Below are 15,926 nucleotides of genomic sequence, written 5' to 3'. Positions count from 1 at the left end.
AAACAGAAATATGATCCGGGCAGCGGATCATAACAGTACCCCCCCCTTAAGGGACAGATTCCAGATGTCCCCTGGAAAAACTAAAACCCACCAACTACACAACAGTTCAAGAGTCAAGGGAGGGCGGAGGGAGGTCTTGGCGGAGGGTTGCCAGGCCACGTGTCCCCGAATCCACCGGGGACGAGTCAGGTGGCGGCGGCGAATGGAACGCCGCTGCCGCAGGCGAGGCGGACGACCACGGAAAGGCCACATTCGGGGCTGACGAGGTGGGCGGGAGTGACGCCAGAACTTCAGCAGTCTTTGAGTCTTACGCCCAATTCGTGGGCGTACAAGAATTAACCCCTGAGAGGGATGCATGCCGGTGTCTGATGGCTGTTTGCGCAGCTGGCCAGCCCGAGGTCGTGGAGGCAATAACGCTGGCGACGAGGAGGGTGGCGGCGCCGTGGGAAGGCACGCCGGAGACGAGGAAGGAGCAGACGTCGGCGTGGAAGCGGCAGGCATCGTCATCGAGGTAGGCGAGTCTGCAGCAGGAGTCGACGTCGCCGCCGTGGAAGCAGGAGGAGTCGACGTCGCCGCCGTGGAAGCAGGAGCAGCAGACGTCACCGCCGCCACCTGACTCGTCCCCGGTGGATTCGGGGACACGTGGCCTGGCAACCCTCCGCCAAGACCTCCCTCCGCCCTCCCTTGACTCTTGAACTGTTGTGTAGTTGGTGGGTTTTAGTTTTTCCAGGGGACATCTGGAATCTGTCCCTTAAGGGGGGGGGGGGTACTGTTATGATCCGCTGCCCGGATCATATTTCTGTTTGGGTTTTCTGTTAGTCTTGGACTCATTTTGTTCCCGTCTGTGCACCTTTGAGTTGGTTACCGCTTCCACGCCGACGTCTGCTCCTTCCTCGTCTCCGGCGGGCCTTCCCACGGCGCCGCCACCCTCCTCGTCGCCAGCGTTGTTGCCTCCACGACCTCGGGCTGGCCAGCTGCGCAAACAGCCATCAGACACCGGCATGCATCCCTCTCAGGGGTTAATTCTTGTACGCCCACGAATTGGGCGTAAGACTCAAAGACTGCTGAAGTTCTGGCGTCACTCCCGCCCACCTCGTCAGCCACGAATGTGGCCTTTCCGTGGTCGTCCGCCTTGCCTGCGGCAGCGGCGTTCCATTCGCCGCCGCCACCTGACTCGTCCCCGGTGGATTCAGGGACATGTGGCCTGGCAACCCTCCGCCAAGACCTCCCTCCGCCCTCCCTTGACTCTTGAACTGTTGTGTAGTTGGTGGGTTTTAGTTTTTCCAGGGGACATCTGGAATCTGTCCCTTAAGGGGGGGGTACTGTTATGATCCGCTGCCCGGATCATATTTCTGTTTGGGTTTTCTGTTAGTCTTGGACTCATTTTGTTCCGGTCTGTTTACCTTTGAGTTGGTTACCATAGTTACATATTAATTCCACCTGCCGCTTGTGTTTCTGACGCGCACCTGTTGTAATCACAGACGCTAGAGATGCGCGGTTTGCGGACACAACCGCGGAGTCCGCGGATTATCCGCGGATCGGGCGGATGAAATTAAAAAAAATAAGATTTTATCCGCGCGCGGGTCGGGTCGGGCGGATTAATTAGATTTTTTTTTTTTTTTTTTTTTTTTTTTTTTTTGCGGGTGGCAGTTAAACCAATTTGGAAATATATATAGATAGTTAAATGTTGTTACCCACATACGAAAAACGAGCAGGCACCTGCTGCATATGCCACAACAGAAGAAAAAAAAAGAAAAGAGATGGACACTTTTACGGAGCGGAGAAGGGACGCCTCGCCGGGGTCCGGGACCGAGGCCCCTTCCCCCGAGAGGGCCCCACCGGGATCCGTAGCTGAGGCGATCCGCGAGAAGGGCCCGACGCACGTCCAGGGTCACTACCGCGCCCACCGCACCGACACCCCGCCTCGTCCGCCTTCGCCGCGGCCGGCGTCACGCGCAGCAGGTAAGCAGCTTACCTGCCCGCCACCCCCGTGGCCGGGGGCTCGTAACAGGGGTCACTCCGCGCGCTCCGCCCGCGCAGCTTACCTGCCCGCCACCCCTGTTGCCGGGGGCGCGTAACAGGGGTCACTCCGCGCGCAGTGCGCTCACGAAAGGGGTGGGGCTCACCCTGGTTGATATAGAGAGCAGGACGGTGGCCATGGAAGTCGGAACCCGCTAAGGAGTGTGTAACAACCCACCTGCCGAATCAACTAGCCCTGAAAATGGATGGCGCTGGAGCGTCGGGCCCATACCTGGCCGTCGCCGGCAGCGAGACGCGCTTGGAGGTGCGCCCAGCGCGGCTCCCATATGATTGCGCACTGGTGTGCGTCTGGGTCGTGACAGCGTGGCACGCGAAAGTCTGTGCTGCATTGGATCAGTCTCCTTTCTTTAACAGGCAAAAGCTTTATAACCGGCTCACTAATGCCTTGCATCGTCAATATTAGATATATAACAACGGGCGGGTGCGGCCGGATGGCGGGCGGGTGCAGTTCTGATCAAACGTTACATCGGGTGGATGGCGGATGGTTGACGACTTTCTGACGCGGTTGCGGATGAAATAAATTGCCTATCCGCGCATCTCTAACAGACGCTATTTAAGCCCACCTTTGTTCATCACTCGTTCTGCTTTCTTTGTTTTTGCATCACGCGACTGCCACGTAAGTTCGTTCTTGTTTCCTAGACTCAGCTAAGTTCCATAGTTTGTGCTAAGTGTTAGCCTTAGCTTCCAGTGCGTTCGGCACCTCTTCCTGTCAGTTTGTTTTCTGTTTTGTACCAGTTTTGTGTTATTTTATTATTAAATCAAGTTATTACCTGCAAGTCCTGTCCGGATTCGTCCCTTGCATCTTGGGAGAACAAAACCCCGCATCACCATGCGCCACGAACATGACACGATCAGACATTATTGTGACATTTTGTATTAGTGTTCCTAAAAATAGATATACCGGCCCCCAGACACATTTTGTTCTCTAAATGTGGCCCCCGAGTCTAAATAATTGCCCAGGCCTGCTCTAACCAACATTTTGGTACCGGTACCAAAATGTTGGTACGGGGACAACCCTGTGGTCAGCATGGAAGCAAAGAGCCGTAGTGGAAACAGGAGCGCAGCGTGTTGATCAACTGCAGTAATGGATACAAATCAAGTGTGGGAAGTAAGAAGTGAGTTTCAGCTCCACGCTGATCAATCACGCCTCGTTAGCGGCGCTGAGAGGGACAAGTTGATAGCGGCCCGACCAATAACGAGGTGGCAGCTTGATTGATGAGGACGGGGTTAACGGCTCGTTAGCGGAGGAGGAGAAGACGAGGTGATTGATCACATGATCACGGCCCACTCTCCCCTGACCATTCCACTCCACACCACGGGGGAATTTGACCAGGGTTTTGTCGCCTTTCCAACAAGCCTGCCTTCACACGCAGACAATAACTTCATTTAGTGGGCCCGCCGCTAAATACGTTACGGGGGAAGGCATAACTTCATTTCCTGCCGCGGCATAACACGGCCAGGAAAAAAAATGTAATCTGGTGAGCTCCGTGCTGCCGAGAGGTTGAGCTCAGCTCATCATCCTTCATCTCCTCAATGTAGTGCAGTAATTCAGCCTTTTTATTCTTTAATAAATAAGAGCTTAGTGCGGCGTGGAGCGGGAACTAATGCTCACATTACAGCAGGAAGGACAAAGTCAAAGAGCTGTCAGCATCACAACAGCACCATCTTGTGGCCATGGTGAGGAATGTCTCAGCTGCACATCTGCCTTCTCCAAGAGTGGACCCACAGACTTATGGGTACAGAACCCGGGCCTGGAGGAGGGATTGTGGGAGTGGTTTCAGGGCCTGGTCACTTCCAGTCTCTCGCCCTCTTTTTTTGTTTTAATTGAACAAACAGTGGTGGTCAAAAGTGTACGTACTAGAGATGCGCGGATAGGCAATTATTTCATCCGCAACCGCATCAGAAAGTCGTCAACCATCCGCCATCCACCCGATGAAACATTTGATCAGAACCGCACCCGCCCGCACCCGCCCGTTGTTATATATCTAATATAGACGATGCAAGGCATTAGTGAGGTTATAAAGCTTTTGCCTGTTAAAGAAAGGAGACTGATCCAATGCAGCACGGACATTCGCGTGCCACGCTGTCACGACCCAGACGCACACCAGTGCGCAATCATATGGGAGCCGCGCTGAGTGCACCTCCAAGCGCGTCTCGCTGCCGGCGACGGCCGGGTATGGGCCCGACGCTCCAGCGCCATCCATTTTCAGGGCAGGTGGGTTGTTACACACTCCTTAGCGGGTTCCGACTTCCATGGCCACCGTCCTGCTGTCTATATCAACCAGGGTGAGCCCCACCCCTTTCGTGAGCGCACTGCGCGCGGAGTGACCCCTGTTACGCGCCCCCGGCAACAGGGGTGGCGGGCAGGTAAGCTGCGCGGGCGGAGCGCGCGGAGTGACCCCTGTTACGAGCCCCCGGCCACGGGGGTGGCGGGCAGGTAAGCTGCTTACCTGCTGCGCGGAAGGCGGACGAGGCAGGGTGTCGGTGCGGTGGGCGCGGTGGTGACCCTGGACGTGCGTCAGGGTCTTCTCGCGGATCGCCTCAGCTACGGCTCCCGGTGGGGCCCTCTCGGGGGAAGGGGCCTCGGTCCCGGACCCCGGCGAGGCGTCCCTTCTCCGCTCCGTAAAAGTGTCCATCTCTTTTCTTTTTTTTCTTCTGTTGTGGCATATGCTGCAGGTGCCTGCTCGTTTTTCGTATGTGGGTAACAACATTTAACTATGTATATATATTTACCAATTGGTTTAACTGCCACCCGCCTGAATCTATTTAAAATCTAATTTTTTTTTATTTCAACCGCCCGACCCGACCCGACCCGCGGATAAAAATTTTTTTTTTTTTTAATTTCATCCGCCCGATCCGCGGATAATCCGCGGACTCCGCGGTTGTGCCCGCAAACCGCGCATCTCTAGTACGTACACTTGTAAAGAACATCATGTCATGGCTGTCAATCATTTCTACAAGTCTTATTTTTTAGTGATGTAGTGATTGGAGCACATACTTGTTGCTCACAAAAAACATTCATGAAGTTTGCTTCTTTTATGAATTTATTATGAAAATGTGAGGGTGAAAAGTATACATACAGCAATGTTAATATTTGCTTACATGTCCCTTGGCAAGTTGACCTGCAATGAGGCGCTTTTGGTAGCCATCCACAAGCTTCTACTTGACCACTTGACCACTAAAATTGCTGCAGTTCAGCTAAATGTGTTGCTTTTCTGACATGGACTTGTTTCTTCAGCATTGTCCACACTTGGGGAAGGCAATTCTAAAACCTTCATTCTAGCCTGATTTAACCATTCCTTTACCACTTTTGAGGTGTGTTTGGGGTCATTGTCCTGTTGGAACACCCAACTGCGCCCAAGACCCAACCTCCGGGCTGATGATTTTAATTTCAGAATCAGAATCAGAATCAGAATCAGCTTTATTGTCATTACGCAAGGTAACGAGATTGAGGCCATTCCATACAGTGCGATGTGTGCATGCTAGAAAAACAATGTGCAAATATATAAAAATATAAAAAATGTAGAAGTGCAATGAATATGGTGTGAAATGAATATATACATGAAAAAACAAAACAAAAACAGGGTGGTTGGTGGAATGGGTTATTGCACCGAAGAGAAGGCAGTTATGAGGGACAATGGGGCAGTCCGTTCAGGATGGTTATGGCCCTGGGGAAGAAGCTGTTCTTTAGCCTGTTTGTTTTGGTTTTAATGCACCTGTAGCGCTTCCCAGAGGGCAGCAGGTGGAACAGGTCAGAGCCAGGGTGGGTGCTGTCCTTGATGATGGCACTGGCTCTGTTGCGGCAGCGGGAGGTGTAGATGTCCGTCAGAGAGGGGAGAGGGCAGCCGATGATCTTCTGAGCCGTCTTGACCACTCTTTGCAGCCTCTCCCTGTCTGCTGCAGTGCAGCTGCCGTACCATACCGTAATACAGTAGGTCAGCAGGCTCTCGATGGACGAGCGGTAGAAGGTCAGCAGCAGGTCAGGCGTCAGGTTGTACTTCCCGAGGACTCTAAGGAAGTGTAGCCGCTGCTGAGCCTTCTTGATGATTGATGTGGTGTTGACTGTCCAGGAGAAGTCATTAGAGATGTGGACTCCAAGGTACCTGAAGGTGTGGACCCTCTCTACACGCTCGCCGTTGATGTAGAGGGGGGCAGGGTCGGTGCTGCTCCTACTGAAGTCGACGATGATCTCTCTGGTCTTGCTGGTGTTGAGAGCGAGGTTGTTCTCCGAAGACCAGGCCGTCAGCTTCAGGACCTCCTCTCTGTAGGCAGCCTCGTCACCCCTGGAGATGAGCCCGACCACTGTGGTATCGTCGGCGAACTTGACGGTAAGGTTGTCACTGTGGGCCGGACTGCAGTCATGGGTGTAGAGGCAGTAGAGGAGGGGGCTCAGCACACAGCCCTGTGGGGAGCCGATGCTCAGCGTGCGGGAGGATGAGAGGTGTGGGCCAAGTCTCACATTCTGGGGTCGGTCCGTTAGGAAGTCCCTTATCCAGGCGTTTGTGAGAGGGGGGAGGCCAAGAGTGTCCAGTTTATTGCAGAGTCTGTCCGGGATTATTGTATTGAAGGCAGAGCTATAGTCCACAGAGAGCATCCGGACGTAGCTCTGCTGCTGCTCCAGGTGGTTCAGAGCAGAGTGGAGAGCAACAGCGATGGCGTCCTCTGTGGACCTGTTCGCCCGGTATGCGAACTGGTGGGGGTCAAAGTCTGGAGGGATATGGTCCTTGAGCTAATCCTCCTTTTTCATTGTCAGAACTTGGTCCGGGGTGTGTGCTTTTCCAGGATGCAACGGAAAGTTGGCACGGGCGAGACGGGAATTAAGGTACATGATTTATTTATTAACTATAAATACAAAAAAAAAGGATCAAACAAAAGGCGCGCACAGTGGCGGAGAATAAACTATGAACAATTAAACAAAACTTGCAAACTATGGCTTGAATAAAGAAAACTTACTTGGCATGGACAAAAAAGGAGCAGCGTGAACATGGACATGAAAAAATGGACAGAGCATAAATGTGGTGTGAGGTCGTCAGGACGAACAACAGAAAATGAATGAACTTAAATACTATGGACATGATTAGTGAAAGCAGGTGCGTGACTCAAAACGTGAAACAGGTGCGTGACGTGACAGGTGAAAACTAATGGTTGCTATGGTGACAAACAAGAGTGCACAATGAGTCCAAACGTGGAACAGGTGAAACTAATGGGGTAATCATGGAAACAAGACAAGGGAGTGAAAAGCCAGAAACTAAACAAAAACATGACTTAACACAAAACATGATTACACAGACATGACATTCATTGTCCCATTTAAAGCAGCAGTTGCATTGTGGGAATATTTCCAGTTCAACAAACAACTTTGTTTCTTTGTCCTGATTAAGAGGAATTATTTGACAGTTGAAGAGGGTTGAAAAGTAGTCGCCAGAAAAAAGGGTGGAAATAGGGCTATGCAAAACCTGGAATTCAGGAAAATCCTGGAATTTTTTTGAACTTGTAAAAATGATCGTTTGAATGTCCAGGATGAGTGGAATGTGTTGAAGGTGGAATGGTTGGATTGGGGTGAAAAATGTGGAAATTGTGCAACTTGGAAAAATTTCCCTGAAAACTGGGAATTCTTGGAAATGTGGGAATTTTTTTTTTTAATTGTTGAAGAAGAGCACACAATTTTGAAAAGGTTGAATATTTTGGAGTTGGAACGGTTTGAATCGGATGAAAAATTGTGGAACGTTGAAAATTGTCCCATGGAATTGCAATGGGAATTTCATGAAAATGTGGGAATTTGGGGAATTTTTTTTAGAAAATGTTAAGACTTGAGTTTGGAGCTAATCCTCCTTTTTCATTGTCCCATTTAAAGCAGCAGTTCCATTGGCAGCAAAACAGGCCCAGAGCATAATACTACCACCACCATGCTTGACGGTAGGCATGGTGTTCCTGGGATTAAAGGCCTCACCTTTTCTCCTCCAAACATATTGTTGGGTATTGTGGCCTTTAATCCCAGGAACACCATTCCTACCGTCAAGCATGGTGGTGGTAGTATTATGCTCTGGGCCTGTTTTGCTGCCAATGGAACTGCTGCTTTAAATGGGACAATTTGTTGCCTGTCTCCTGTTATCCTGTCTCCTGTTTTCCTGTCTCCTGTTATTCTGTCTCCTGTTATCCTGTCTCCTGTTATCTTGTCTCCTGTTTTCCTGTCTCCTGTTATCCTGTCTCCTGTTATCTTGTCTCCTGTTTTCCTGTCTCCTGTTTTCCTGTCTCCTGTTATCCTGTTTCCTGTCTCATGTTATCCTGTCTCCTGTTATCCTGTCTCCTGTTATCCTGTATCCTGTCTCCTGTTATCCTGTCTCCTGTTTCCAGTTATGCTGTTGCCTGTCTCCCTGTTGCCTGTTATCTTGTTGCCTGTTATCTTGTCTCCTGTTATCCTGTCTCCTGTTATCCTGTCTCCTGTTATCCTGTCTCCTGTTTCCAGTTATGCTGTTGCCTGTCTCCCTGTTGCCTGTTATCTTGTTGCCTGTTATCTTGTCTCCTGTTATCCTGTCTCCTGTTATCCTGTCTCCTGTTATCTTGTCTCCTGTTATCCTGTCTCGTGTTATCCTGTCTCCTGTTATCCTGTCTCCTGTTATCCTGTCTCCTGTTTCCTGTTATGCTGTTGCCTGTCTCCCTGTTGTCTGTTATCTTGTTGCCTGTTATCCTGTCTCCTGTTATCCTGTCTCCTGTTATCCTGTCTCCTGTTATCCTGTCTCCTGTTATCCTGTCTCGTGTTATCCTGTCTCGTGTTATCCTGTCTCGTGTTATCCTGTCTCGTGTTATCCTGTCTCCTGTTATCCTGTCTCCTGTTATCCTGTCTCCTGTTATCCTGTCTCCTGTTATCTTGTCTCCTGTTATCCTGTCTCGTGATATCCTGTCTCCTGTTATCCTATCTCCTGTTATCCTGTCTCCTGTTTCCTGTTATGCTGTTGCCTGTCTCCCTGTTGCCTGTTATCTTGTTGCCTGTTATCTTGTCTCCTGTTATCCTGTCTCCTGTTATCCTGTCTCCTGTTTCCAGTTATGCTGTTGCCTGTCTCCCTGTTGCCTGTTATCTTGTTGCCTGTTATCTTGTCTCCTGTTATCCTGTCTCCTGTTATCCTGTCTCCTGTTATCCTGTCTCCTGTTATCCTGTCTCCTGTTATCTTGTCTCCTGTTATCCTGTCTCCTGTTATCTTGTTTCCTGTTATCCTGTCTCGTGATATCCTGTCTCCTGTTATCCTATCTCCTGTTATCCTATCTCCTGTTATCCTGTCTCCTGTTTCCTGTTATGTTGTTGCCTGTCTCCCTGTTGTCTGTTATCTTGTTGCCTGTTATCCTGTCTCCTGTTATCCTGTCTCCTGTTATCCTGTCTCCTGTTATCTTGTCTCCTGTTATCCTGTCTCCTGTTATCTTGTTTCCTGTTATCCTGTCTCGTGATATCCTGTCTCCTGTTATCCTATCTCCTGTTATCCTATCTCCTGTTATCCTGTCTCCTGTTTCCTGTTATGTTGTTGCCTGTCTCCCTGTTGCCTGTTATCTTGTTGCCTGTTATCTTGTTGCCTGTTATCCTGTCATCCTGTCTCCTGTTATCCTGTCTCCTGTTATCTTGTCTCATGTTATCCTGTCTCCTGTTATCCTGTCTCCTGTTATCCTGTCTCCTGTTTCCTGTTATGCTGTTGCCTGTCTCCCTGTTGTCTGTTATCTTGTCTCCTGTTATCCTGTCTCCTGTTATTCTGTCTCCTGTTATCCTGTCTCCTGTTATCCCGTCTCCTGTTTCCTGTTATGCTGTTGCCTGTCTCCCTGTTGTCTGTTATCTTGTTGCCTGTTTTCCTGTCTCCTGTTATCCTGTCTCCTGTTATCCTGTCTCCTGTTACCCTGTCTCTTGTTATCCTGTCTCTTGTTATCCTGTCTCTTGTTATCCTGTCTCCTATTATACTGTCTCCTGTTATCCTGTCTCCTGTTATCCTGTCTCCTGTTACCCTGTCTCTTGTTATCCTGTCTCTTGTTATCCTGTCTCTTGTTATCCTGTCTCATGTTATCCTGTCTCCTGTTATCCTGTCTCCTGTCGCCTGTCTCCTGTTATCCTGTCTCCTGTTATGCTGTTGCCTGTCTCCCTGTTGCCTGTTATCTTGTCTCCTGTTATCCTGTCCTGTCTCCTGTTATCTTGTCTCCTGTTATCCTGTCTCTTGTTATCCTGTCTCCTGTTATCTTGTCTCCTGTTATCCTGTCTCCTGTCATCCTGTCTCCTGTTATCCTGTCTCCTATTATCCTGTCTCCTGTTATACTATTGCCTGTCTCCCCGTTGTCTGTTAGCTTGTTGCCTGTAATCATGTCTCCTGTCTCCTGTTATCCTGTCTCCTGTTATGCTGTTGCCTGTCTCCCTGTTGTCTGTTATCTTGATGCCTGTTATCAAGACTCCTGTCTCCTGTTATCCTGTCTCCTGTTATCCTGTCTCCTATTATCCTGTCTCCTCTTATCCTGTCTCCTCTTATCCTGTGTCCTGTTATCTTGTCTCCTGTTATCCTGTCTCCTGTTATCCTGTCTCATGTCGCCTGTCTCCTGTTATCCTGTCTCCTGTTATGCTGTTGCCTGTCTCCCTGTTGCCTGTTATCTTGTCTCCTGTTATCCTGTGCCCTGTTATCTTGTCTCCTGTTATCCTGTCTCTTGTTATCCTGTCTCCTGTTATCCTGTCTCCTGTTCCCTGTCTCCTGTTATCCTGTCTCCTGTTTCCTGTTATGCTGTTGCCTGTCTCCCTGTTGTCTGTTATCTTGATGCCTGTTATCATGTCTCCTGTCTCCTGTTATCCTGTCTCCATATCTGCATGTTGGTGTTGAAGAGCAACAGCAGTTCCTGACACCTTGAAGAAAGTTGTGTGGACTTTGTTACTCAATATGAGTCCAACAGAGCCTACGAAAGAAGTAGCCTGGAAAGAAGTAGGGAACATTATATTATTATATTTATTTTAAATCTATTAAGATTCATTACAAATAAGAATCTTGATTTAATGGAAAATCCAATTTTTTTGACACTCCTATTACACGCATTCACTTCACTTTTCTTTTTTTCCCCGCTACCATTTTGCTCCATTTCCCGTCCGCCCTGTGGGTGCATGAAGGAATCTAATATTCATGTGCACATACCTTCAGGGGCGGTGGTGCAGCAACTAGCAGGGAGGTGCGTGGTGTGTGTGTGTGTGTGTGAGACAGAGACAGCCTGTCACCTGGCCCTGATAAGCACTGATTTATGGTGATTGTGACCGGGGAGGACAAAGAGGCCGACGATGAGATTGAGCACAGCCGCTCCGCCCACATAATCAATCTGAGCCCCGACCATGATGCCGCTTCCATGCCAGGGTCAAACACTGTCTTCTTTTCTTCTCCTTTATTTGCTTTCAACATTCAGTGTGTGTGTGTGTGTGTGTGCGTGTGCGTGTGCGTGTGTGTGTGTGTGTGTGTGTGTGTGTGTGTGTGTGTGTGTGTGTGTGTGTGTGTGTGTGTGTGTGTGTGTGTGTGTGTGTGTGTGTGTGTGAGACCTACCCGTGACCCATGGCTCCGTTGGCTGGCTTGACAATAAAAGTCTTCTGCTTGCGTTTGCGCCGCAGCTCCGTGACGTAGTTTTGGAACTGCGTGTACTCAGCGGGGAATATCCAAGTTTTGGGTATGAAGCTGTACTCTTGAGGCTGGCACTTGATCATCCTGGACACACCAAGCAAGAGTTGCACTTTAGCACGCTTGAAACTCCACAGTCAAATGCAGAGGAGTATGCACACCCCCCCCACCCCTAACCCTGTAAGACCAAAATATAGAAAAACCTTTAAAAAATGTTTTTGACCTTTCATATGTTGTTGTAGGAGGCATTTTGATGCAGAAATTGAAGAGTTAAAAAAAAAAATTTTATGTATGTTTTTAGGGAAATGTTGTAATATTGCAACTTTGGGCTTTGATGGGAGCAGAATTTCTGTATTTGTACTCACCTTGTCTGAACAACTAAGGGTTCATTTGCAGGGTTGATTGCAAATTGTGTGATTAATAATAATCACACATTAGTTATATTTTTATGAAGTCATTAATTACAAATATAAAAAATATGAAAACCAGATAAAACTCTTAAAAAATGCTTTTCCCCCCTCTTTTATAATTGCAACAATTATATAACAAGCTCTAAATGAACTACATTAATTAACTCTGTAAGACCCAAATATAGAAAAACCTTTAAAAAAAATATTTGACCTTTCAGATGTTGTTGTGGGAGGCATTTTGATGCAGAAATTGAAGAGTTAAAAAAAAATGTTTATGTATGTTTTTAGAGAAATGTTGTAATATTGCAACTTTGGGCTTTGATGGGAGCAGAATTTATGTATTTGTACTCACCTTGTCTGAACAACTAAGGGTTCATTTGCAGGGTTCATTTGCAAATTGTGTGATTAATAATAATCACACATTAGTTATATTGTTATGAAGTCATTAATTACAAGTATAAAAAATATCAAAACCAGATAAAACTCTTAAAAAATGCTTTTTCCCACTCGTTTATAATTGCAACAATTATATAACAAGCTCTAAATGAACTACATTAACCCTGTAAGACCCAAATATAGAAAAACCTTTAAAAAAAAAATTTGACCTTTCAGATGTTGTTGTAGGAGGCATTTTGATGCAGAAATTGAAGAGTTAAAAAAAAAAGTTTATGTATGTTTTTAGGGAAATGTTGTAATATTGCAACTTTACAGAATTTCTGTATTTGTACTCACCTTGTCTGAACAACTAAGGGTTCATTTGCAGGGTTGATTGCAAATTGTGTGATTAATAATAATCACACATTAGTTATATTTTTATGAAGTCATTAATTACAAGTATAAAAAATATGAAAACCAGATAAAACTCTTAAAAAATGCTTTTTCCCCACTCTTTTATAATTGCAACAATTATATAACAAGCTCTAAATGAACTACATTAACCCTGTAAGACCCAAATATAGAAAAACCTTTAAAAAAAAAATTTGACCTTTCAGATGTTGTTGTGGGAGGCCTTTTGATGCAGAAATTGAAGAGTTTAAAAAAAATTGTATGTATGTTTTTCGAGAAATGTTGTGATATTGCAACTTTGGGCTTTGATGGGAGCAGAATTTCTGTATTTGTACTCACCTTGTCTGAACAACTAAGGGTTCATTTGCAGGGTTGATTGCAAATTGTGTGATTAATAATAATCACACATTAGTTATATTTTTATGAAGTCATTAATTACAAGTATAAAAAATATGAAAACCAGATAAAACTCTTAAAAAATGCTTTTTCCCACTCTTTTATAATTGCGACAATTATATAACAAGCTCTAAATGAACTACATTAACTCTGTAAGACCCAAATATAGAAAAACCTTTAAAAAAAATATTTGACCTTTCAGATGTTGTTGTGGGAGGCATTTTGATGCAGAAATTGAAGAGTTAAAAAAAAAATGTTTATGTATGTTTTTAGAGAAATGTTGTAATATTGCAACTTTGGGCTTTGATGGGAGCAGAATTTCTGTATTTGTACTCACCTTGTCTGAACAACTAAGGGTTCATTTGCAGGGTTGATTGCAAATTGTGTGATTAATAATAATCACACATTAGTTATATTGTTATGAAGTCATTAATTACAAGTATAAAAAATATGAAAACCAGATAAAACTCTTAAAAAATGCTTTTTCCCCCTCTTTTATAATTGCAACAATTATATAACAAGCTCTAAATGAACTACATTAACCCTGTAAGACCCAAATATAGAAAAACCTTTAAAAAAATATTTGACCTTTCATATGTTGTGGCGGGAGGCATTTTGATGCAGAAATTGAAGAGTTAAAAAAAAATTGTATGTATGTTTTTCGAGAAATGTTGTGATATTGCAACTTTGGGCTTTGATGGGAGCAGAATTTCTGTATTTGTACTCACCTTGTCTGAACAACTAAGGGTTCATTTGCAGGGTTCATTTGCAAATTGTGTGATTAATAATAATCACACATTAGTTATATTGTTATGAAGTCATTAATTACAAGTATAAAAAATATCAAAACCAGATAAAACTCTTAAAAAATGCTTTTTCCCACTCGTTTATAATTGCAACAATTATATAACAAGCTCTAAATGAACTACATTAACCCTGTAAGACCCAAATATAGAAAAACCTTTAAAAAAAAAATTGACCTTTCAGATGTTGTTGTGGGAGGCATTTTGATGCAGAAATTGAAGAGTTAAAAAAAAAATGTTTATGTATGCTTTTAGGGAAATGTTGTGATATTGCAACTTTGGGCTTTGATGGGAGCAGAATTTCTGTATTTGTACTCACCTTGTCTGAACAACTAAGGGTTCATTTGCAGGGTTGATTGCAAATTGTGGGGGGGGGGGGGGTCACAGCTTACTGCGAGGTTTGTTCTCCCGGGAAGCAATCGGATTATTCCGGACAAGGCGTGAAGGTAGGAACATATTTAATTATCTTCTCTCAAAAAAGGTACAAAAAATGGAAAACAAGGCTGATCGCACTTGGAGTTAAGGTAAACAACTAGCATAAGCTATAGCATAGCAAGAAACAAACATGAAATTATGGCATGAAAAGAGCATGAACTGTGGCATGAAAAGAGCAATGACGCCAGCACGACTAACTGGCAAAGACAGGCTTAAATAATAGTCTCTTGATTAGAGCAGGTGCGTGTCCCGAACACATGAGGTAGGTGAAACTAATATGTCGCCATAGAAACTAAAACAAACAAGGATGTACAAAAACAGGAACTAATTCAGTCTTAAAACTAACAGAAAATAACAAAAACATGATCCAGACTCTGCAGCATCGCGTGGACATCGGGGACGGTACCTCTGGATTGGCAGACCGGGGTGGTGGTTCCTCTCTTTAAGAAGGGGAACCGGAGGGTGTGTTCTAACTATGGTGGGATCACACTCCTCAGCCTTCCCGGTAAGGTCTATTCAGGTGTACTGGAGAGGAGGCTACGCCGGATAGTCGAACCTCGGATTCAGGAGGAACAGTGTGGTTTTCGTCCTGGTCGTGGAACTGTGGACCAGCTCTATACTCTCGGCAGGGTCCTTGAGGGTGCATGGGAGTCTACATGTGTTTTGTGGACTTGGAGAAGGCATTCGACCGTGTCCCTCGGGAAGTCCTGTGGGGAGTGCTCAGGGAGTATGGGGTATCGGACTGTCTGATTGTGGCAGTCCGCTCCCTGTATGATCAGTGCCAGAGCTTGGTCCGCATTGCCGGTAGTAAGTCGGACACGTTTCCAGTGAGGGTTGGACTCCGCCAAGGCTGCCCTTTGTCACCCATTCTGTTCATAACTTTTATGGACAGAATTTCTAGGCGCAGTCAAGGCGTTGAGGGGATCTGGTTTGGTGGCTGCAGGATTAGGTCTCTGCTTTTTGCAGATGATGTGGTCCTGATGGCTTCATCTGGCCAGGATCTTCAGCTCTCGCTGGATCGGTTCGCAGCCGAGTGTGAAGCGACTGGGATGAGAATCAGCACCTCCAAGTCCGAGTCCATGGTTCTCGCCCGGAAAAGGGTGGAGTGCCATCTCCGGGTTGGGGAGGAGATCTTGCCCCAAGTGGAGGAGTTCAAGTACCTCGGAGTCTTGTTCACGAGTGAGGGAAGAGTGGATCGTGAGATCGACAGGCGGATCGGTGCGGCGTCTTCAGTAATGCGGACGCTGTATCGATCCGTTGTGGTGAAGAAGGAGCTGAGCCGGAAGGCAAAGCTCTCAATTTACCGGTCGATCTACGTTCCCATCCTCACCTATGGTCATGAGCTTTGGGTTATGACCGAAAGGACAAGATCACGGGTACAAGCGGCTGAAATGAGTTTCCTTCGCCGGGTGGCGGGGCTCTCCCTTAGAGATAGGGTGAGAAGC

The 15,926-nt window shown here is 46.6% G+C and overlaps 1 protein-coding gene across 2 annotated transcripts in view; it reads right to left on the bottom strand.

Annotated features, from left to right (window-relative positions):
- ttll7 (tubulin tyrosine ligase-like family, member 7) overlaps positions 1-15,926 on the bottom strand; it is a 271,036-nt gene that overhangs the window by 178,124 nt on the left and 76,986 nt on the right. For both annotated transcript variants that reach the window (XM_061975468.1, XM_061975469.1), the window contains exon 6: positions 11,580-11,738. In XM_061975468.1, the coding sequence (XP_061831452.1) occupies positions 11,580-11,738 (159 nt within the window). The remainder of the gene's footprint in view (positions 1-11,579; positions 11,739-15,926) is intronic.

This window comes from Nerophis lumbriciformis, linkage group LG14, assembly GCF_033978685.3.
Source record: "Nerophis lumbriciformis linkage group LG14, RoL_Nlum_v2.1, whole genome shotgun sequence".
Taxonomy (NCBI): domain Eukaryota; kingdom Metazoa; phylum Chordata; class Actinopteri; order Syngnathiformes; family Syngnathidae; genus Nerophis; species Nerophis lumbriciformis.
Note: the sequence above shows the minus strand (reverse complement) of the source record. Positions and strands in the feature narration are given on the sequence as shown.